The 24,751-nt window shown below is 34.7% G+C and overlaps 2 protein-coding genes across 3 annotated transcripts in view; both read right to left on the reverse strand.

The window, feature by feature from the left end:
- Positions 1-2,788: 2,788 nt before the first annotated feature.
- Positions 2,789-14,228, reverse strand: pa2g4b (proliferation-associated 2G4, b). The gene is made up of 13 exons (XM_048179369.1): positions 13,975-14,228; positions 13,004-13,132; positions 11,570-11,675; positions 11,415-11,484; positions 11,238-11,330; positions 10,921-10,984; positions 10,760-10,838; positions 10,595-10,673; positions 10,370-10,503; positions 8,313-8,407; positions 7,919-8,046; positions 4,135-4,188; positions 2,789-3,646 (listed from the first exon to the last, which is right to left on the reverse strand). Exons 1-13 carry the CDS (start codon positions 14,060-14,062, stop codon positions 3,581-3,583), a joined length of 1,185 nt encoding a protein of 394 aa, XP_048035326.1. The 5' UTR covers positions 14,063-14,228; the 3' UTR covers positions 2,789-3,580.
- A 1,316-nt stretch (positions 14,229-15,544) lies between these two features.
- erbb3b (erb-b2 receptor tyrosine kinase 3b) overlaps positions 15,545-24,751 on the reverse strand; it is a 28,690-nt gene continuing 19,483 nt past the window's right edge. For both annotated transcript variants that reach the window (XM_048179367.1, XM_048179366.1), the window contains 14 exons: positions 23,446-23,603; positions 23,276-23,329; positions 23,039-23,180; positions 21,768-21,887; positions 21,575-21,673; positions 21,308-21,493; positions 21,024-21,179; positions 20,507-20,582; positions 20,282-20,428; positions 20,090-20,187; positions 19,820-19,996; positions 19,053-19,124; positions 17,461-17,707; positions 15,545-16,707 (listed from right to left, as the gene is read on the reverse strand). In XM_048179367.1, coding sequence (XP_048035324.1) covers positions 15,899-16,707; positions 17,461-17,707; positions 19,053-19,124; positions 19,820-19,996; positions 20,090-20,187; positions 20,282-20,428; positions 20,507-20,582; positions 21,024-21,179; positions 21,308-21,493; positions 21,575-21,673; positions 21,768-21,887; positions 23,039-23,180; positions 23,276-23,329; positions 23,446-23,603 — 2,541 coding nt within the window. In that variant the 3' untranslated portion in view covers positions 15,545-15,898. The remainder of the gene's footprint in view (positions 16,708-17,460; positions 17,708-19,052; positions 19,125-19,819; positions 19,997-20,089; positions 20,188-20,281; positions 20,429-20,506; positions 20,583-21,023; positions 21,180-21,307; positions 21,494-21,574; positions 21,674-21,767; positions 21,888-23,038; positions 23,181-23,275; positions 23,330-23,445; positions 23,604-24,751) is intronic.

Here is a 24,751-nt window from a genome sequence, read left to right on the forward strand (position 1 = left end):
GGGGATGTAGGTGCTGTTTGACTATTTTTTTAGGCTTTCTGAGACTCAAGACTCAACTAATCTCTGCAATTCTCCAACTGTGATCCTTTCACACTTTCCTCCTCACCGCGCATTAGGAAGACTTAGACACACGTCCTCTTCCAGGCAGATTTGTAACATCTTTAGTTGATTGGATCTTCTTAATTATTGACCTGATAGTAGAAATGGGTATTTCCGATGCTTTAGCTATTTTCTTACAGCAACTTTCTATTTTATGAAGCTCAACAATCTTTTGCTTCACATCAGAACTATATTCTTTGGTTTTACTCATTGTGATGAATGATTAAGGGAATTTGGCCTTTGTGTTTCCTCATGTTTATACTCCTGTGGAACAGGAAGTCATGGCTGGACAATTTCATGTTCATGATCACCCTAGTGTGCTAAAAAAAAAAAAAAGTAAATAATGGGAATATACTTCAGAGATATTTTACTCATAAAAAATTCTAGGGGTGCCAATAATTGTGGCCAATGTGTTTTGGAGAAAAACATTTATTTCATAATGTGATTTCCCCCCCACTTTCAATTATTTTCCTTCAATGAAAGGTTAAAATTTTGCTAATTTTATGAATTAAAGATGAAAAAAAAAAAAGCATTTTATTTTTATAGTCATCTTTGATCATATTTACCAAGGGTGCCAATAATTCTGACCACAACTGTATAGATCAGTGGTAGTGGCTTACCTTAAAACTATATATACTACTGTTCAAAAGTTTGGGATCGGTAAGATTTTTAATGTCTTTAAAAGAAGTTTCGTCTGCTCACCAAGGCTGCATTTATTTAATTAAAAATACAGTAAAATCAGTAATATTGTGAAATATTATTACAATTTAAAATAACTGTTTTCTATTTGAAAATATTTGAAAATGTAATTTATTCTTGTGATGCAAAGCTGAATTTTCAGCATCATTACGCCAGTATTCAGTCACATGATCCTTCAGAAATCATTCTAATATGCTGATCTGCTGCTCAAGAAACATTTGTGTACAGATGTACAAAATATTTGTGTACAATATTTTTTTTTCAGGATTCTTTGATGAATAGAAAGTTCAAAAGAACAGCATTTATTTGAAATATAATCTTTTGTTACATTTTAAATGTCTTTACTGCCACTTTTGATTGATTTAATGAATCCTTGCTGAATAAAAGTATTAATTTCTTTTCAAAAAAATAAAAATAAAAATTCTTACTGACCCCAAACTTTTGAACGGTAGTGTATAATGTTACAAAAGCTTTGTAATTCAGATAAATGCTGTTCTTTTGAACTTTCTATTCATCAAGGAATCCTGAAAAAAAGTATACAACTATTTTTAACATTGATAATAATAATAAATGTTTCTTGAGCAACTAATCATCATATTAGAATGATTTCTGAAGGATCATTTGACACTGAAGACTGGAGAAATGATGCTGAAAATTCAGCTTTTCCAACACAGAAATAAATTACATTTTATATTATATTCCAATAGAAAACAGTTATTTTAAATTGTAATAATATTTCACAATATTACTGTTTTTACTGTATTTTTAATTAAATAAATGCAATCTTGGTGAGCAGACAAAAATTCTTTAAAAAAAATTAAAAATCTTACCGATCCCAAACTTTTGAACGGTAGTGTATGTAGGTTAAATAATTTTCTAATATTTCATAACTTATCATGGGTTTTGACACTGCACTAACAATCTCATTTATTTTATTCAGTTTGACAGGGACAACACTGTATTTTAGAACAGAACCAAATGCCTTCAAAACAAACAATTATGCTATGAAAATAAATTCAACAAATATGGTTCCTAAAATGAAGAGTAACCATGATATTATTAAGAAACGATATGTATATATGTATATATATATATATATATATATATATATATGCATAAACTTTTTCTTCTGTTTTTAAAAAAAAAACTATTTTGTCTATGACCAGCTTTATGATTTTGCTACAGTATTTGACCATCCAACTTAAAATGCTAGACAGATACCAGAGGAGTTTTAGGAGGTGTAGTTGGAGCAAAAACAAATACAGTAAATTAGTAGAAAAATAAAATGTGTTGGCTGGAGAACAATGCATTTTTGACTAATATAATAATAGTAATTTATATAAAACTGTGGACCAACAACCAATTACCTCCAACACATTTAATAAAGGATTTTCCCTGTTAATGTACAATAGGCCTTAGATGTATTTGAGCACTTGAGCCACTCTCAACGTATGAATGTTGCCTTACATTAAAATAATACAACAAATGGCATTCATTTTAAAGAAAAAAATTGCAGAACTATTTAAGCAAATCATTTTACAAAAAGTTATTTAAAATGAAAAATGTGGACACTTATAGTCAAATTTAGTAGTTCATAGTTAGTATGAATTACACTTATGGATACTCTACTGGGACCTGTGTGAACTGGAGAGGAAATGACTTCATACATCCAGTTGAAATACCCTGGGACCATTTGGTTAAGAGATTGCAGGAATGGCTCAGATAAATTATCTATAACTTAAGAAAAGGTACAATGTCATTGGTTTTGCAGATGCCAGCCACTTGGTTTGATATTTTGGATCTACTGACATTCAAACAATTTTTACTTTTGGGGCCACTGTTTATCACATGACTGCATTCTAATGGATTCTTGCATCACAGTCGTCTATAAGTATGTAAGGATATTTTTTACATATATATATATATATATATATATATATATATATATTTGAGTGCTTAAATTGAAACAAATAAGGCTCTGATCCATAAATTGGCTAATTAAATTTATTAGATGTACGCTTATAAAATGGCAGGATAATTTGGTCAGTCAGTTTAGTCAATAAACAATGGTTTCATGAGTCGGACCAATAAGCTAAAGGGAAGATCTACATTGAAACAGACTCTGGAAAAGCATTTTTGTAATTTGTACTAGAAAATGAATGCTTAATGTCATCTAACAGAATTCAAAGCTTACCAAATTGTTTAACAGTGCTTCCATTGTAGTTGTTTTGCTATATTTAAGTTGTAGTGAGGCAGTTACCATTCCAAAGACTCGTTACAGGTCACCAACACAAGCTATGATCATTTCCCAAATGACAAAAAAATAAAAGAAAAGAAAAAAAGAACTTCAACCGTTAACAGATTTCAAACAGGGATCTCATCTGCATGGACATGAATGGCACTTCACAGCAATGCTGCATAAACAGTGCCACCATTACACTTTTATTGTTCATGATGGCTTGTACAATGACAGAGAGGGTCAAAAGAACCCCAGCACTCGCCTCCTGTAAACACGGTTGGACAGTATCTACCTGCTCATCCGTACACTCCTCTATCTAAGAGTTGCAGCTGCTCCGGAGAGCAGCCTCGTTCAAAGACAACCAAATGCATGTAAACTGCACAAACCCTGTAGCAGTCTTATATAACTAATGAGGAGGTATTCAAAAATACAGAAGGCTTGGCTGGTAGGCCTCTCAGTGGGGCAGGTCATAATTAGCTTTAACTGTTCTGTTCTTTGGGCTGTGCAGAGGCTCTGTCAGTCAGCTTGGTTGGCAGTGGGAGTCTATGCAGCAGCTTCGCTCTCAGCCTCCACCGGTTGTCCTGTAGCACTCTCCACATTTTTGGATGCCTGGGGACAAGGAAAATCATGCAAATTTAGTCTCAGTCCCTTTAAGGCAAGTCATTTCACTCAGCGGCCATCTTTGAAACACCTCTTGGGCAGATATTTAAGTCATGCAAGTACAGCTCCAAGCTCTCTGAAAGCTGTTCACCAAGCTTATGATTAAATTTCATATTTGAAATCACCAATGAAATCTGGCAACTGTATCATACATTTTGTTTCTAAACGCACAAAACATGACAAAAAATACATCTCAGAACACTGACCATTTGTATAGCAACCGGAGCTTCTAACGGAAGCTGCAGTGACGCAATGACTTTACCAATTGGTGATAGACTTTTATTTAGAAGGCAGGACTTATTCCGCCACAGTGCCCTTTCTCCCATTCATAGAAACATGAGTGCACAGTTTTTGTATATCTAAAGTCTTTGATATGGTTTCTTATTCACAACAAAGTGCCATTACAAATTGTGTAAGCAGCTGTTGACACAACCAACCTTCTTTTTCTTCTTCTTCTGTGCCTTGCGGCTGGCTGAGCTTTGCAACAATGCCTGTGGGGGAAAAAAAAAACAAAAAAAAAAACACGTGGCTCATTGTGTAGACCAGGTTTTCAAACTTTTTGTTGCCAAGAACACCCAAACATGTGTCCAATGTTCCTTTCAAGGGACCCCTTTACTAAAATACTAAATAGAAAGAGTAAATTAAAAATTGTCCAAACTATTATTTAGCAAAAATTCTGGTTTGTTTTTATATACAGTACAGTTCAAAAGTTTGGAACCACTAAGATTTTTAATGTTTTTAAAAGAAGTTTCGTCTGCTCACCAAGGCTACATTTATTTAAATAAAAATACAGTAAAAACAGTAATATTGTGAAAAATTATTACAATTTAAAATAACTGTTTTCTATTTGAATATATTTCACAAAGTAATTTATTCCTGTGATGGCAAAGCTGAATTTTCAGCATCGTTACTCCAGTCTTCAGTGTCACATGATCCTTCAGAAATCATTCTAATATGCTGATCTGCTGCTCAAGAAACATTTAATGTGTACAATTGTACAAAATATTTGTGTATATATATTTTTTTTCAGGATTATTTGATGAATAGAAAGTTCAAAAGAACAGTGTTTATCTGAAATCTAATCTTTTGTAACATTATAAATGTCTTTACTGCCACTTTTGATTGATTTAATGCATCCTTGAATAAAAGTATTCATTTCTTTAATTTCTTTACATAAAAATAAAAATTCTTACTGACCCCAAACTTTTGAACGGTAGTGTATAATGCTACAGAAGCTTTGTATTTCAGATAAATGCTGTTCTTTTGAACTTTCTATTCATCAAGGAATCCTGAAAAAAAAAGTACACAACTGTTTTCAACATTGAAAATAATCATAAATGTTTATTGAGCAGCAAATCAGCATATTAGAATGATTTCTGAAGGATCATGTGACACTGAAGACTGGAGTAATGATGCTGAAAATTCAGCTTTGCATCACAGGAATAAATTACTTTGTCAAATATATTTAAATAGTACACAGTTATTTTAAATTGTAATAATATTTCACAATATTACTGTTTTTTACTGTATTTTTAATTAAATAAATGTAGCCTTGGTGAGCAGACGAAACTTCTTTTAAAAACATTACAAATCTTAGTGGTTCCAAACTTTTGAACTGTACTGTACATAAATAAATACAATGTAAAAAAGTTACAAACAAAGTAAGGTAACAGTAGTATTCCGGTACAGAAATGTAATAATTAAATGTAACAAGACTATAGTGTACACCAGGGTTCCTCAAATCCAGCCCTGGAGGGCCACTGTCCTGCAGAGTTCAGCTCAAATCATGATCGAACTCATTTACCTGAAATTTTCTATTAACTCTGAAGAGTCAGTCTAGCTCGTTTAGGTGTGTTTTGATTAGGGTTGGAACTGAACTGCAACAAAATAATACGTATATTTTATTTTATACGCATTATCTTTTTAGTCTTTTAATTCCTTTTCCTGTTTTTATTTAATTTTTAATGTATTTTATATCTTTCATGTATCATCTTGTTATTTCTGACTTTTAATGCATTTTAAATATTGCTGTCTGGTTGAAAGTGCTGGGAGAATTAGGAAGAAAGCATTTGTGATTAGGTTAAAATTTGGTAAATTTGGATAAGGGGACAAACCATGGGGAAATTTGAGCTGTGGTGCATGGTTAAGATATCTCTGGATTACAGCCAGGACACTTTCCAAAGGGGGAAATTTCCAAAGGAGGAAATTTGAACTGTGTTGCATAGATAAGATATCTCCGGAAGAGGGATTAGGGCTGTGTGGCGCAGTTTGAGGTGTCTTGGCAAAAGGGGAGATTGAAACTTTGTTTATCAGTTTGAAGTGCTTTAACAGGTAGCAGTCCTGTCATGCGAGGAAGATCCATTTAGATCTGCTCTGATGGATAGATCCGTTTAGATCCACTCTGACGGACAACAACAACAACAAAAAACTCCCTAATGCTGCGTTCACACCAGACGCGACTTGCGCGAATAAATCGCGCTATTCACGCGTAGTTGGACGCTTGAACATTTTGAGTTTACTCCCTTCATTCGCGCGTGAAAATCCCTTCACAACAGACGCGAATTCGCGTCATGAGAGGGGCTCTCCCGCTCCTTTGTGTTCCAGACTCTCCCACTTCTTACTGCACACTTTTTCTGAATAAACACAACTTGTCAGTGGGGAAATAATTGTAAATTACAGCAAATAAGCTCAATTGGTCATCTTTAGTTGGCTTGTAGTATAAATATGTATATGTATATAGCTCAAATTTAGTAAACACTGTTTTTTACAACTTATCAGATTGTCCGACCTCCTCACTCACTTTCTTTCAAACACGATGCTTTTTATTTCTGTTTCTATAAATGTACGAAGATGTACAGCGACGATGATTTTGTCCTCCATTGTTGTTTCGAATTTCTGCCTCAGCTCGCTACGTCACGTCACTACTAGAGCAAGCTCCTGATTGGTTAATGCGGCACGGAAATTCGCCAAAGTTCAGATTTTTCGATTTGTGCGAATCACGCGTTAAGCGCGCCAAACGCCCGAATCGCTCAATTCTCGACGCGTCATTCGCGCCGCTTCATTCGCGCCGCTTCATTCGCGCGTATCGCGCTGCAGGATGTCAATTTGCGTCTTTGCATTGACTTAACATGTAAATCACTCGCGCTTATCGCTTCATTCGCATCCGGTGTGAACGCACAATTAGACTTCCTAGCTCATCCATCCAGATAGCAAAATTCTCTGTTTTTACTGTTATTTCTATTCCTTATGTTCTATTTTTATTATTCCTCTTTATGTAAAGCACTTTGAATTACCACTGTGTATGAAATGTGCTATACAAATAAAATTGCCTTGCCTTGCCTAAACTCTGCAGGGTAGTGGCCCTCCAGGACCGGATTTGAGGAACGCTGTTGTATGCAGTGTAAATTAAATACAGATTAATCTTTGTTAAAGCTGTGTTTTGTTGTTTGATCAACATCAATGACTTAGACAGCAGCAGGTATTTATAGGCTGCTGTCACTTTAAGACCTGATGCACGGATCCAATATAATAATAAACATCCTAATTTCTTTCTCAATCGTTTAAGTTTACGTAAGACATAACCGACTGTGTTTACGAGAATACTTGCCGAAATGGGTATTTTGACAATTTTGTGTATATACGTGCATTAAAGTACAAGGAAACGTGAAAGAGGAATCAATAAGGTTATCTGTGAGCACAGATAACAGCGCATGAGTACCAAATTGAGTTCTCTTTCGCTTCTTCTTGCGCTGGAATGGTTTAAAATCACTTGAATATTGAATATGAGCAAATGATATGATGGTTAAACTTTGAAATTAATAAAGCTAAAGTAAACATATAATAATTCTTTCTTTGGCTATTCTTTTAATAATGTTATTGTTATTTTATTATATATTTATTTATTTTCATGCTACTATAGACAATTATTTTAATAATTAGACAATTATTCATACTTGGCTTTTTTCTATCCTCTATTAGAATAATTTGCATGTATAAAGAAAACTTTTTTTTAAATATTGAAAACTTGTTCTGTCAACAGATTCATCATGATTGTCAACCAGTCCGTAGAAAGCAGAATGAAAGTAATATCAAATTCTCTAAATGATAAGTTTTTACATATTTTGAATAATTTTTTAACCAAAATTTTTCAAGGACTTCTTAGCAGCCCCTTGCAGCCACCTGGGGTTAAAAACACTAGTTATCTGCGTTTAAGTCTCTTACCTTGAGCTCTGGGTCTTGTACTTCAAATTCAGACTTGTAAAGCTCTGGTTCAAAAGGCCCATTGGTGATACGCAGAGGGCCGTTTGCCATTAGCATCACTGTGAATTTAAACTGCGCTACATATTCACCTTGAAAGAGAAGAGGAGACGACAGAAGTTTTGACAAAGTGACTCTTGAGACTTTGCTGATGGCACCGAGCTTCTAAAATAGCAACCGTCTTTGACCTGGTCATGCGGCAAATGTGCTGGATGCGCTTCTCTGAGCACAGGCGTGACAGGAAATTATTTTTCATTTTCATTTAGTGATTCGTTGTAAAAGTTAACCTTTTTCATGCTTGGTTGAACATTTTACATAGAAAAGTGAAATTTTATGGACTGAGGTACTTGTGCCTCACCTTCCTTCTCATGCAGGACGCTGAAGGGCTGAAGCAGCTCGTGCTTGGCACACTCAACCACGCCCAGCCGAGCTTTACTCTCATCCTCAAACGCCCTGATAGCACACACAGACAGAAAGACGAGGAGAGAGACGAAAAGAAATGTGATGAACAACAGAGGTGAAGAGTTTGTCTTGTGCCATCTGCTTTCAGTTGAGCTGCTATTATTGCAGTCATACGTTTGTTTGGGAGGGAAATGGAAATAAACCTATAGCTTGAGTACACCAAGTCAAATGCATATATGTAAACATGACCTGGTCTAATATTTTATATAAATGTTTTTACATTCATTTAATGCATTTATATTATTTATACACACCCGCTTAGTCATTTTTAAATGATTAATACTTAAGAAAAGTGATATTTATAATTGTTACAAAAGATTTAAATATCAAATAAAAGCTGTTCTTTTGAACTTTGTATTCATCAATGAATCCTGGAAAACAAGAATATTTAGCAGCACAACTGTTTAACACTGTTAATGAGAAATGTTTCTTGAGCAGCAAATCAGCATATTAGATAGGGGTGTAACAATACATCGATATAGATTGATACATCGATCTAATGTCTAACGATCCGATGCAATGCGTAAAAAATCGATACCTGTGGGCTAAATTATAGAGGCACCTTTGTTTCAACACTCTCCACATTTTCACACATTATCAGTCTATGCATTATCGCCAACGCGTGCATTCTCATTTAAACTACCTTTCAGAACTTGTGAAAGACACTCGGGACAGTTGATGGAACTGTCACTGAAAGAATATGGTCAATAAACTGCCGCATAGGAGCGTCACACGCTGTGACTGCTTCAAGCGCATCATTCTGCACACGGGTTGCGCGCAAGTGCTTTGTGCCGCTCTGTATTAGAGCCTTTATAATAAACTTGCACAATGAAAGAATATTAATAGCCCGTCTTGTTTTGTCCTACCTATAATATGTTGTTGCTTCATTAAAAACCATGTGAGTTGATAAAAATTTAACTGGTTGTGTAAAATAGGCTCAAAATATCGAAATATTGATCGAATCGAATCGTATCATAATCGTATCACAGAACTTTTTGAGGTATCGGAAAATATCGAATCGTTGGCCATGAGAATCGATATTGTATCGAATCGTGATGAACTGTCTGATTTACACCCCTAATATTAGAATGATTTCTGAAGGGTCATGTGACACTGAAGAAGACTGGAATAATGATGCTGAAAATTCAGCTGTCATCACAAGAATAAATGACATTTTTGAACAGTTTAAATGAACAGTTTTTTATTGTAATATTTCCCCCCCCACACAATATTACTATTTTTACTGTATTTTTGATAAAATATATTCAGCTTGGTTCAGCATAATAGACTTTAAAAAAAAATGTTATCAACCCTAAAGTTTTGAATGCTAGTGTTTATAAGAAAAAAAAAAAAAAAAAAAAAAAAAAAAAAATCAGCCATGTCTACTTCCAATTTATTATTATTTTAATTCATTGTTATCAAATTATTATTTAATTAATTAATTAATTATTTTAATTTGCTTTATATAAATTCTATTCATATTAATATTTATCCTTCAACTAAATAAAAAATAAAACTGATTAAGAAAATGATTTGGCAAAAGGTTAAAAAAAAAAAAAAAACATCATTTTTTCATTCAATTAACATTTAAACATGAAAAATAGAAACCCTTACATTCAATTTGAAAGTGCTAAACCTTTTCACACTTCTACATTTGAATTATTGAATTAAAGGGAAACAATCATGCAATTTGTTGGATTTTTGACAGCTCCAGGGCTCTTGTAAAAATTACAGATCACACTTCCCTATTTCTGTTTTTTTTTTCTAGTTAAGCAGCAATGATTTCAAAAACAACTTTGCTTTTCTAGCCAAGTTTATCTCTTTGATTTACCCCTTTAAGAAAGCATTTATTCATTTTCTTTTTATTTTTAAGTGGTTGTCCTTCAAATAACTAAAAGATACTCAACTAGTGATAAAGATATTCAACCCTGACTTGAACCGAAAATAAATTACCTCAGAGTAAATGGCATGGCATCAAACCTCCGCTCCACCTCACTGAAGAACACCCTGGAGGTCTTCATCTTTAGGCCATACTGCTTACTGGGGTCTCGCTTGTAAACGGTGGTCCTCTGTCCGGAGTCTCTAGCCTGCAGGGAGAAAGAGAGCAAGGTGGTCAGCTATCTATGGCATTTTAATGGAAGACATCGAGGCAACAGTGATGCTGAGACGAGTCTTCACCTTTCCCTCTCCAGTGCTGATGAGCACGTCCACAGCGTACACCTCATGCACTTCAAATTCTGCCTTCTCATGGTCCTTCCTTAGAGCAGACAAGGACAGAGAGCATTTAGCATAGAGGAACACTCAATCATTCTCAAAGACAATCTAGCACTTCATCATCCTAACTTTTGCTGGTCGGTGGGGTTCTGAATGATGGTCTTCTCTCCATCAATGACATGCTGCTTTAACTGATGAGACAGCATGCCTGTGTAGAGAGACAGAATGAGTTTTAAAAACCACGCCATGATGCTTCAACAGTGAGCGAGTTCATGTTATGTTTAGCTCACCCTCTATGGCCATGCACTTGAATGATTGGGCAATCTTGTTCCAGGCCTCTGTGACCTGAGTGTTCTGAGAGACACAGAAAGACAGACGATGACAAAACTATTAAAAACATTTTATGTAATTTTAGTTTATATACAGTTGAAATAAAAATAATCTATAGCTAAATACAAATATTTAAAAAAATAAACTAAATCTAATAAAAATGAAAAAAGCACATACGATTGCTAAAACTTAAAGGGTTAATTCATCCAAAAATTCAATTTTTTGGATGAGAACATTATTAGCAGTTAATTACAGGACCAGACTGATTCTATCTAACCTGATTCCCAGGCTTAACCAGCCGAAGAGCAGCTTCTGCACACAAGTGGGCAGCTTTAATCACATCCGCTTTCCGCCCTGTTACAGGAGCATCCTAGAAGAACAGCAAAGTAAATGTTGGTGCACTTTTAAACAGAAGGAAACAGAATGTGGCATTCACAAAAAAAGAGAGGCATACCTTGGATGCGCCAACTACAAAGCTGTGAGCAATGTTGGAGATGAAGCCATCCACATGCACTCCAAGGTCACTGCGAAAAAAAATGAGGAAATGTGTTGATAAACAGATAAAAACATTATATATACAAAGAGAGAGAGAAACCAGAAATAACTCACATTTTAACCAAGTCACCGTCTTTAATGGTGTAGTCTGGATCGCTCTTTAGTGGTGAGAAGTGGCACACACAGTTGTTCACAGACACACATGTGGGAAAGGCAATCCCTGTCACACAAGAATACCACATTTATATATGTGTATATATACACGTGTGTGAATAACACACAAGCATATAATATATATATATATATATATATATATATATACACACACACACAAACACATACATGTACAGTACAGTCCAAAAGTTTGGAACCACTAAGATTTTTAATGTTTTTAAAAGAAGTTTCGTCTTCTCACCAAGGCTACATTTATTTAATTAAAAATACAGGAAAAAACAGTAATATTGTGAAATATTATTACAATTTAAAATAACTGTGTACTATTTAAATATATTTGACAAAGTAATTTATTCCTGTGATGCAAAGCTGAATTTTCAGCATCGTTACTCCAGTCTTCAGTGTCACATGATCCTTCAGAAATCATTCTAATATGCTGATCTGCTGCTCAATAAACATTTATGATTATTTTCAATGTTGAAAACAGTTGTGTACTTTTTTTTTCAGGATTCCTTGATGAATAGAAAGTTCAAAAGAACAGCGTTTATCTGAAATACAAAGCTTCTGTAGCATTATACACTACTGTTCAAAAGTTTGGGGTCAGTAAGAATTTTTATTTTTATTTTTTTTGAAAAGAAATTAAAGAAATGAATACTTTTATTCAGCAAGGATGCATTAAATCAATCAAAAGTGGCAGTAAAGACATTTATAATGTTACAAAAGATTAGATTTCCGATAAACACTGTTCTTTTGAACTTTCTATTCATCAAATAATCCTGAAAAAAAATATTGTACACAAATATTTTGTACAATTGTACACATTAAATGTTTCTTGAGCAGCAGATCAGCATATTAGAATGATTTCTGAAGGATCATGTGACACTGAAGACTGGAGTAATGATGCTGAAAATTCAGCTTTGCCATCACAGGAATAAATTACTTTGTGAAATATATTCAAATAGAAAACAGTTATTTTAAATTGTAATAATATTTCACAATATTACTGTTTTTTTACTGTATTTTTAATTAAATAAATGTAGCCTTGGTGAGCAGACGAAACTTCTTTTAAAAACATTAAAAATCTTAGTGGTTCCAAACTTTTGGACTGTACTGTATATTAGATACTATTTTATATTTACAAAAATGCATCCATCTATCTATCTATCTATCTATCTATCTAAATATATATAATAGAAATAAAAATAATAAAATTAAATCAATAAGAAATTACATTTTATACATTTCTTTAAATGAAAATACAATAATTAAAACATTTTACAATACAAATAATTTTAAAATAATTTAAAAGTCAACAATTCAAGATTTTAATGAATAAAATAATGAAAAACATTGAGTTTTCAGAAACATTTTTACCTTTCTTAATTTCTTTCTCCTTCTTGAAGACCTTGCCTGTTTCAGCAGTGACGAAAGCATCTCCTTTCTCACACAGGCTGAGGACAGACACACCAGGCTTGGCTGCATCGATGAGGGTCTTCAAAGCCTCTGATAAGAAAGATTTCAAACAAAACAACAAAGTTTCAGACCCAAAGGATTTTGAAGCCCTCTCTAAAGCACTGCAATCAGGTCTGAAGGAGATCAATACACATTAAATAAGTAAGCACTTCTAAAAGGAATCATAAAAAAGAAATTAAACATTGACATTAGCTGAAGCTTTGGGCACTGAGACACTTTTTTTTTACCACACACACACATGCATACATACATATACATATATATATACACATATACACACATATATATATATATATATATATATATATATATATATATACACACACACACACATACATATCTATGTATATATGTGTGTATGTGGATTGGTGTGTGTGGGTGTACAGACGACTGTGAAACTCAACAGGAGAAAAGCAAAATGACAGGGTCAGTCGCCACTCACTCTCATGGTAAGGAACAAGATGCAATGAAAGTGAATGGTGACTCAGGCTGTCAGTTACTTACATTCTGTCAAACATTTCCTTTTGTAGTTCATAGTTATACAGGTTTAGAGCAACATGAGGGCGAGTAAAATGACAGAATTTAACTTTCTGGGTACACACTTTATGTCGCTACGTTACAACTACAGCTAACTGGCTAACCTGCTAGCCGAATATTTACTAACACAAAAGACGCAGTTAGGACTACAAAACATCAGGTGCCGATGCTTGTCGATACGACAGCAAGTTACGCCAAGTCAAAAAAACAAGAAATGACTAGCATCGATGCCAGTCACACTACAGCTCGCAGACACATGGCCGAGCGCTGAGCTGAACCTCCGCTCGGTCAAATTCAACCCTTAATCGCGCATAAACCTCCAGAATCATCCTTACGGTTTGCTATGTCGGCCCCCATCTTGTACTTGGTGACCACCAAGTCATCAGCAATGGTCTGCTCTTGCTGGTCGTCGTCTCCTGACATGCTTGTCAGTTGTGGGATTCAAGAGGAGCTCGTAACTTTTTCCCTCGCTTCGCTTGCAGGATGATGGGGCACAGCACGCTTCAGATCTCACAGCCTGCGCCACCAGCAGCCGTGGAAACGTGCAAGATGGCCGATTACTGCACTGCTCTTCAAAATAAAAGTCACAGACCTGCGGACACACTGATAGAGTGACCTCTGCGGGAGCTCGAGGAACTATTAATAGACCTAATACCTCATATATACATAAAAAGTCTAAGTTACATGACAAGTAAAAATGATGAAACAGTCATAATTATGACATAAAAAGTTGAAATTTTGACTTTATTTGTCAGTTATAAATTTCAAATAATATTTTCTACATTTATGTCATAATTTCAACTTAAGTTATAATTATGCTTTACAAAAGCATGATTTTTTTTCTTATGTGATGGAAAAAATGTGTGAAGAAAAGAAAAGAAAAACCAAGCTAAATTAAACATCGCTTGTAAACAGAATATTTTTATTGTGTGACTTTTCAATCAACCTGTACTGTTATCAACAACTGAAATACAAATTAAATAAATAATTATTTTATTGTTTATATCAGACTTTATGTAGTCTCAGTCCTCAGACATAACATGCACAAGTTTCTTTGTGGTTATGACAATAGCTAGGAGGACTCTAGATGTGCCTTTTTTCATTTTCTACCAGCTTGTTGAGTCCACCGTGGTTCATGAAACGCTTCTAAATCTGCTGTTTATTAGACTGTGAGTACATTAATTTCATTATTTATTAGAAGAATTTCTAAATCTGAAAACATGTTATTGAGCATGACTGGTGTGATATTCCCAAATGAATGACTCAAATATTGAATCCTAAATTGTCATGTCTGACTTAAAATTGACCAATTTCATAAAACTTAAGCAGACAACATGTAAAGATTATTTTGTTGTAATGAGTGGTAGGCTATTTTATACAGGCCTCCTTATCAATAAATGAAACGCAATAAACACATAACACATGAACAACAAAAGAATATTTATTATAGATTCAGTTTAATCATTATTATCATTTAATCATTATTTTCAAATTTTGTCTTTTACCTAAAGATTAATAAAATATGCAGCAATCTGGCTTGCACAGAACTGGAGTTTTAGTTCAGTCTTTATCTCTCTGATTAGAAAATACTGTTTCAGTCTTTCAACTACAAAATTGTATGATCAATTCAATGTGTTACTTGCCATTTCATTGTAATTATATGTTAAATTTAATAGCAATTTCTGAGTGAAAATTGTTGCAGAGAAAATCCTACATCAATTTTTTAATAGTTGAAATGCTTGTGTTGTTGTGAAACTGATTTTTTGGAAATAAAGTGATATTTTTATTTTTTTCTAAAAATATTTTCAAATATAATAACCTACGCTTGTTTGACATTGGTGACAGCAAAATCTTTACCTATAATAATGTGAACAATTAACTATGGGAGCCAATAAACACAAGTAATAAAATGAATTACTTTATTCATAGAAAAAAATCAATATACAATAAATGTTTTTTTCCAAAAAGAATTGTTCCTCATTGCATAACCAAAAATCATCATCTTAAAAAACAAACATAATTCTATATACAAAACCACAGGAGTAGGACTTCAGAGACAAACAAGTGGAGGTAGGCCAATCTTCAACAAGACCAGACATTTTATACTATTATATAGCATATTTTCTTGGCACATTAGCATAAATTCATGTGTTCAAATGCTGAACACATGGTCGATATACATCCTTAGAAACATGCTGGTTATGCCAGTCCATTCTGTTTCCATCGTTCATCCATCACATTGTTTCTGTTAGTCAATAATTATGTACATACAGCATCCTGCTTGTGGAATAATCTGCTGTGCCAGTAATCTGGGTTGTCAAATGAAGTGTTTTGCGCCTCCACTCCAGTACACACTTTTATGTAGGGTCTGAGACCAGGCTTTTGTGACTCCTCTCCCACCATGGGCCTTCCCTTTACTGGAATGTTCTGATAATCAGCCTGATCTCCATCCTCAGAGCCAGTTCTCCCAGATGCCTCCATGTCTACATATTCACTGCGCTGTGAAGTGCAATCAGAATCCTCATTTTCCTTATGTCTTGCTGTCATCCTTGGCAGCTCACTTACATTTTGGTAAATTGCTTCTTTGACGCCACACTCCACCTCATCTGGACTGCTTGATGTGCTCCCCCCTGCTACGTTTTGCTGGTGTATGTCTGTACGTATGTCCATGTATTCATACTCAACCACCAATTTTTGTGGCTGCTGCTCTTCCTCTACAGCGCTAATCTCAGACTGACTCCTGTCAGTACATGTTACTGTTCCAACCAGACCGTATTCACAAGCAGCAGCAGACTCCAGGCCGTCTCCTTCAGGGGGACTAGTGGCCTTATCCGACTGTTCGGTTTGTGTTGAGTCAGTGTCTCTCTTCTGTGGTAAAATGTTGCATGTGTAAGGAGAAGCAGGAGAAGATGCAGATGAAGCACCAGTGCTGTCTGTAGGTGAAGTAGAAAGCCGAGGGGGCTCTTTTTTCATTAGTTCATACTCTTGTGTGGTGTCTGTTTTTGGTGATGAAAGAGCACTCTTGGAGTTACTGGATATCCTACTATGAGAAACAGTGCTTCTGGAACCTAAATGAGAAAATATGTGTCATAAAAATGCATTCGCAGTTGAGTCCCAAAGACCACACACACACAGCCATTTCACCTTTTAGTGCTTAATCCTGCTCTGTACACACACAGTTCAGTAATTTATGGGAGTGACCGCATTCTACAACTGAAGTAACTCCAGAAAAATGCAGGTAGTGATAAACGCATTTACAAAAAAATCAATGCATTGTGTACAGAACTGTACAGTGGGATTAGGGATTTGTCTCTCTTCTGTATGTGTAATAGGGGTTGAATGACTAAGTCGTCATTTATGAGATTAAAGTCGAGTTGACGTCGACTAGTCGCTGATTACATTATTAATGAACAAATAAGCCTGAACTTTGAGATGAGACTTGAACTTGGGTTGCCTTGTGATCCAAATGATAAGACCAAAATATTGAGATCTGCATATGTCCACAAAGCAGAGCAGCCTTCCAGACACAAACAAAACACGGCGCTGCTGTTGGCAGTGGTTTTGTTAAAATTGCAGAACATAATGAGTCTTTGGTCGCTATAATATTACTTTGATTAAAAATCGATACCAAACACATGAGACGCCAGAATGTTGCTATGGTTACCACATGTAGTAACTCAGTTTCGGGAATGAGTCGTGTTCCGTACACACACAGAATGATAATTTAGGGAATTCACTGCTGTATTTAATGCGGTTATCACTCCTGAAACTTTACAGTGTGTACATGGCAAGTAATAAATGTTAGGTCAATATTGTTTTACCTCTCTCTGTGGGCAGCACGTATCCATAATGGTCCTCGTCTACGCCCTCCAGACCTGGCGAGAACGGATCTGAAGCCACAGACACGCCGGTGGACATGTAGGCGCTGTCCATACGGCTACGACCTCTGCGAAGACTACCTGTTTGAGAAGTAAGTTCAGCCATTTCAATGTCCCCTAGGGTCCCCCTGCCCTCCGAGCACTCTGACTCTGTCCTCACTGAGCTAGTCTTCCTCCTCTGGGTTCTCATCTGTGTGGAAACAACACAAGTATATTATTTCACATTCTGTATTTATTTGTGATATAATACAATGTTTTTTACAATGTTAAAAGGGGACCATAGAAAGAAAATGTTTGTTGTTTTTTTGTTTGTTTGTTTTTTTAGGAATCTTAACTTTAACTGTAAAATTGATTTGGAATTATTTTTACTGTAAAAAGTTATATCCAAATAAATATGAATTGAAATCATTCTCTGTAGATTCATATTATTCTTTTAATATTACTCTAATATTGGTTAGAAAAAACACTTTAATACTAATGGATCTTTTTTATTGATATATTAAAATAATCTAAATTAAAATATAAAATTCAGATGTAAACTGAAATAATATTTCTTTTTATTATCTCTCAAAGACTATTGTTTCTTTTATTAAGAACATACAATTCAGGAGTCACAAAATGAATTGTGGTTACTTAGTTTAATATATCAATAAAAGCTAGCTGTTTTGTCATTATTGCAGTAGAAATACTGGAAATATTTGGGGCCAAAGCTAAAGGCTATTGTTTTCCTTAGGAAAATTATTTTTTTTCGACTATTCAGGCATTTTTGGGGCCCTTAACGTGCTCGAAAACTCTGGAGACTTTGCAACACATCGGAATAAGTTGTTTGGAAAACACGTGTTCTGGAATTTGATATACTCCTCCAAGGTAATTAATCTGATTTTGGAAGCTTTTGAAATGCTTAGCATGCTTCAAATTGCATAAAACTCAATACAAACATCAGAGATGTCAACCAGTAGACATGGGCAAAACCGTAGAAACAGGTGGGGAGGAGGGCCTCTATAGTGCCATCTTTTGACAAAAGTGAGGGGTTAGTTTAAACTACAGTCACCAAACTCGGTACACATATTTTTCTCATTAAGAGAAGTCTTAGGATTATACAACATCAGCAATCACAGACATTTGTATTAAGGCTGGATTAGATTTCTCAGAGCACTGTGGAGTTTGCACAAATAATAGTATATATTTTACTCTAGAATTTTTATAGGGGTTGTCTGAGAAAAAACACAGACATGGCAGATTAGGATGATATTCTGCACTCATTTGAAATTGACTTATAACATTCTATGACATGAAAGTCATCTCAATTTAAACAATCTCATGGATGTGGCTGTTGTGGTTTGTGATCATAGGAGCATCAGCTGCTGCAGTAAGTGTGGTGTGAATGTGACATAGTTCTTTTATGTTTAACCGTTTTAAATGCCCATTGCCTGCCGTGCACAGTTACTCTGAAGCCACCGGGGTGGCGGTGCCACCGGGCTTTGGCCCGTCATCGCTGCTTGCAGCTATATTGAATATTTTGTTGGACAACTGACCTGTCTAGTGTCCTCCCCTAGGCCAGGGGTCATAGGGAGATAACCTATAGTTGTTATGTGCTCTGAGGTGCCCTAAAGAGAGAGAGAAGAGAATCATTGTGCATGCTCAGTTTCTATTTATACCCAAGTATACCCAAGTTACTTCATTACTATTAGTGCGCTTCAGAGAGGAATAACAAACATAAACTACCATTCAAAGGTTTGGTGTCATACAATAGTTTTGTTTTTTTTTGTTTTTTTTTAAAGAAATTAATACTTTTATTCAGCAAGAATGCATTAAAAAGATAAAAAGTGACAGTAAAGACATTTATAATGTTACAAATAATTTCTATTTCAAAAAAATGTTGTTCTTTTGAACTTTATATTCATCAAAGAATCATGGAAAAATGTATCACGGTTTTCACAAAATGATTAAGCAGCTAAACATTTCAACATTGATAATAATTATAAATGTTTCTTGAGCACCAAATAAGCATTTTAGAATAATTATTGAAGGATCATGTGACATTGAAGACCAGAGTAATGGCTTAATATCCTGCTTTACCATCACAGGAATAAATCACATTTTTAAATATATTATTATAGAAAACATTATTAGTAAAATTTCACTTCACGGTTTTACTGTATTTTGATCAAATATATGCAGATATGCAAATAAATGCATTCTTCTTTCAAAAACATTTTAAAAATCTTACCCACCCAAAACGTTTGAACGACAGTGTAAACATAATAAAAATGTTTGTTGAAGTGTATTGCAGACATCTCACCTTGTAGGAGGCCATACGGAGGCGAGAATGACTTCTAGTTGGTGACAGCTGGAGGGGAGGAGTAGCAAAGCCATCCTGCAATACCTCAACATCATCATCTTCCTCCAAGTCAGCCACTAAATGAGAGCCTTTAACACGTTGGTGGCTTTCCTCTGTCCCAGTACAATTCTCAGCAGGCTACATTATGGCACAGAAATCAATGAAATCAGTTACAAACCTGCTTTCTAGTGTCCAGTATTGACCACTTGCAAAAAAATCTTGATTTCTTACTTTCACCACAAGGTATCGTGGTGGATCCCTGGCCATTCTTGTAAATTCACTGGCCAGTTCTTTAAATGTAGGCCTTACATTCTCATCAATCATCCAGCCTAGGGAAAGGTGGGGTATAAAAAAGTGTTTATAAAGACTTTCAATGTTTTAACAGTTAAAACGTTGCCCAAATGTGTCTAGCATCCGCCTTACACTTGACCATGACCATGTAGACATCTATGGTGCAGATCTGTGGTTGAGCCAGCCGCTCTCCTTTCTCCAATAAACCTGGCACATCATGAGGATGCATGGCTGCGTATGGCTCTGCTCCATATGACATCATCTCCCATACAGTCACACCTGAAATAAATAAGAAGAACGTTCACTCAGATAAACTTCAAGCAACTAAGACTGATATTCAACATTTCTGAGACTCACCATAGCTCCACACATCACTCTGATGAGTGTATCTTCTGAAGAGGATACTCTCTAATGCCATCCATTTTATTGGCGTCTGGAAAAAGAGACCATTTCATCAGCAACTCAACCTCAGATTATGTGTTTTTTAGTAAACTTATTTCTCATATATATATTTTCCTTATATATAAGGAAATTCATATTTTTATTCAGCAAGGATGCATTAAATTGATCATAACTGACAGTAAAGACTTAAATTGCTACAAAAAAATATAATTCAAATAAATGCTGCTATTTCAAAATTTCTATATTAATCAAAGAATCCTGAAAAAAGGTATCACGGTTTCCACAAAAATAGAATAGGAAACAGTTATTTTAAACTGTAATAATATTTCACAATATTACTGTTTTTAATGTAATTTTATCAAATAAATGTAGCCATGGTGAGCATAAGAGGCTTCTTTAAAAACATAAAAAAAAATCTTACTGACCCTAAATTCTACAGTAGTGTATATATCTTATTTCAGGAGAAATTTACCTTGTGTTCACTGTACACATATTTCTTATCATCTGGGTAGAGCAGGTCTGCAACCCCAAAGTCTGAGATCTGTACTATGTAGTCACTCTTGAGCAGCACGTTGCGTGCAGCAAGGTTCCTATGTGCTATGCAGTGTTCCTCAAGATAATACATGCCCTAAAGATACATACAGATGTTGTGTATAAACATTTAAACATATACATACAAACAAACACAAAGACAGATTAAAAGCCATTTGTAAAGACAGAATTTATCAGGACACTTCAGTACAGTTCTCATCTCACCTTTGCAATCTGCACACACCAGTTGAGCAGACGCTGAGGGTCCAGGCTGTCTTTGTTTTGGCGAAGGTGTTGCAGTAAGGATCCCTGAGAACTGAGCTGGGTGACCAGCTGCAAACTTGTCCCTGGACAGATCCCAAGGAGACGCACTATATACGGGTGATCCAGGCTTCCCATTGCAAGCATATGCTGCGGACAGGTGAAAAATAAGTATGAAGGCATGAAGCAATGCATGTATGAGTGTACCTTTAGTGCAAGCTAATGTCTCACATCAGTAATTTCTGTGAAGGTCTGCCGGCCACTGCGGTCTTGGATGGTCTTTATTGCCACAGGGATTTTTAGAGAGTCTCCTTCAGGGATCCAGAAACCCTGAGGATAAAGTCACTTAAGCTTAATCACAGTCCAGTGAACAGGTAACTCTGAATTGTCCAAAGGCAAACTTAAATGTGTGAGGCATTCCAACCTTATTCACAGTGCCAAAGACTCCATAGCCCAGAAGTTTGCCCTTTCGCAGCTCTTGTGGTTTTAGGATGCGAGCATGCACTTTTGTCCCCTTCTCTCCGGGATCCAGTGGCTCCATGCTCTGTGTGGAGACAGGAGGAAATGTGCATCATATAATATTGATAACCAAGGAGAAGTACAGTGGCCAATAACACACTTATGACAGGTAAAAATGTCTGAATGCCACAAATACTTTCTGAGGCCACTGTTTATTAAGTTATTCTCTGCACGCAATGTTCAAATACAATATTAATCGGTAACACTTTACAGTAAGGTTCATTAGTTAAACATTAGTTAATGTATTAACTAACATGAACTAACCATGAGCAATAAATTTGTTTCTGTATTTACTAATCTTCGTTAACGTTAGTTAATGAAAATACAGTTGTTCATTGTTTGTTCATGTTAGTTCACACTGCATTATCTAATGTTAACAAGATTTTAATAACGTGTTAGTAAATGTTGAAATTAACATGAACAAAAATGAATTATTAATGGTGTAGAAGTGCAGCTCATTATTAGTTCATGTTAACTAAAGTTAACTAATGAACCTTACTGTAAAGTGTTACCTATTAATCCGTATCACTAGAATCTACTTTTGTGACATTAGTACATTACATGCTTTTAAAAAGGCCTCAGCTTTGCTATAACACTACCGTTCAAAAGTTTGGGGTCATTAAGATTTTTTAATGTTTTTAAAAGAAGTCTCTTATGCTCACTATTTATTTGCATTTATTTGATCAAAAGTACAGTAAAAACAGTAATGCTGTTAAATATTATTACATTTTTACAATTTAAAATGACTATTTTCTATTTTAATTTATTTAAAAATGTAATTTATTCCTGTGGTGGCAAAGCTGATTTTTCAGGAGTCATTAATCTAGTCAGTGTCACAAAAATCATTCTAATATGCTGATTTGGTGCTCAAGAATTATTATTATTAATGCCGAAAACAGTTGTGCTGCTTCATATTTTTGTGGAAAAAGCTATATATTTTCAGGATTCATTAAAAAACAGAAAATTACACACAAAAAAGTACTTATTTGAACTAAAATCTTTTTTTGATCAATTTAATGGGTTCTTGCTAAATAAAAGTATTAATTTCTTTTAAAAAATCTTAATCACCCCAAACCTTTGAACAGTTCTGTGTATCCATTGCGAATAGATCACTGTATTAAAAACACAAAAACCTAAAGTAAAGAGCATCATATTCAAAGAGACCAAATGACTCACCTCACCGCTCTCAAGATACCTCCTCAGAGCTCTTTTGCGACGGATCGCCAGGCCTCTGTGATACAGTATACCAAGCACAAACAGTGCCAAGAGCACGAGGATACCAGCAAATACAGCAACTGCTATACCTGCGATCTGAGAGCTGAGAGGAAAGTGTTTGATGAAGGAAAATATTTGATGTGTGTATCTGAAAACATTTATACTTTCTAATTGTAACCAGAAGAGGGCACTACTAACCTGTTTACAAGTCTATCATGATCTACACAGTTTCTGAGTCCAGGGCCTGTGCATCTGGTGAGGGGACAAATACCACAAATTCACATTCCAGTACACAATGTTTTCACCAAACCATTACCTCTCAATTGGAATTAACATCTCTAGAGCAGATTTGTTTTAGCTTGACTTACCCTCTTGTGCAGTTGAGGTGACAGAGCTCACAATGACCTGATGCATTAGGGTATTTAAATATCGTCTGACCCCTTTCCCCATTCACTCCATTAGGGCAAGCAGAAACGCAGTGAGGGCCATCCATCAGGTTTAAACATGCTACACACTGATCAGCACCCTGATACACGAAGACAAACTTAAATAAGTTATATATTAATAGAACAAATATTCCTGTCACTAAGCACCTGCACTAGCACAAACAGTTCGAATGAATTTCTTTATTAAGTCACTGGTAATAGTGATGTATTGCGCAATGAACAGATCTGAAGCAAAGAGCCAGCAAATCCTGTCTGGCAGGTTACTGTAATCAACCGAACATGCAGACATTACACAGAGAGTGTGTGGGTTGGATTTTTTTTTTTTTTTTTTTTTTTTTACCGTAAAACGTTTTGTTCACATCATTATCATAACACCCTCTAGTACTATCATACACAATAAGAAAGATGTGAGAGGTTGGTTTTAAAATGTGTCAAATAGGCACTGGTAAAAACAGACTTGAATACCATAAAGTTTAAGAAAAACAAATCACATGAACAGCAGATCTAAGCGTGGAAAAATCTGAACTATTTCAAATGACACGCAGACTGCATTATTTTACAGGATACAAAGGCGAGGATGTGACTTGTGCATGGGAACAGAAACTTGTAGCATTTAAAAGAGTTGCTGCATGCCTAAAATGGTTTCAAAGACTGATCGATGAAATGTATGAGAGTGAGAGAGGGAGAAAACTATGGGGCTTCAAATGTGACACACAAAAAAAGAGATTTTCTAAAAATTTGACTAAAAATTTGATTTTCAATTAAAAAAATCAGTTAATAATTGAATTTAAATTAATGATGGAAATGTAATTATTTCTGAAATTTTGGCAAGTGTTATTTTAGTTTTATTTATATATTATTATATCATTTATCAATGTTTTTATTTTAATATTTTATTTTAATATTTATTTATTTTAATATTTATAATATTTATTTATTTTTAAGCTTTTATTTGAATATTTTTCAGTTTTAATTTTAATTTTAGTTTGTCATTTTTATTTATTTAGTTCTTTTGATAAAGCTTTAATTTATTTTTATTTCAGTTTTAGCTTTAGTCATTTTAGTACTTCAACTTAAATGAAAAATAAGAAATGTTGCAATGGCAACTAAATTAAAGGGATAGTTCACCCAAAAACTCACCCTCAAGCCATCCTAGGTGTATATGTCTTTCTTCTTTCAGCCAAACACAATCGAAGTTATATTGAAAAATATCTTTGCTCTTCCAAGC

This window comes from Megalobrama amblycephala, linkage group LG24, assembly GCF_018812025.1.
Source record: "Megalobrama amblycephala isolate DHTTF-2021 linkage group LG24, ASM1881202v1, whole genome shotgun sequence".
In the NCBI taxonomy this organism is placed as follows: domain Eukaryota; kingdom Metazoa; phylum Chordata; class Actinopteri; order Cypriniformes; family Xenocyprididae; genus Megalobrama; species Megalobrama amblycephala.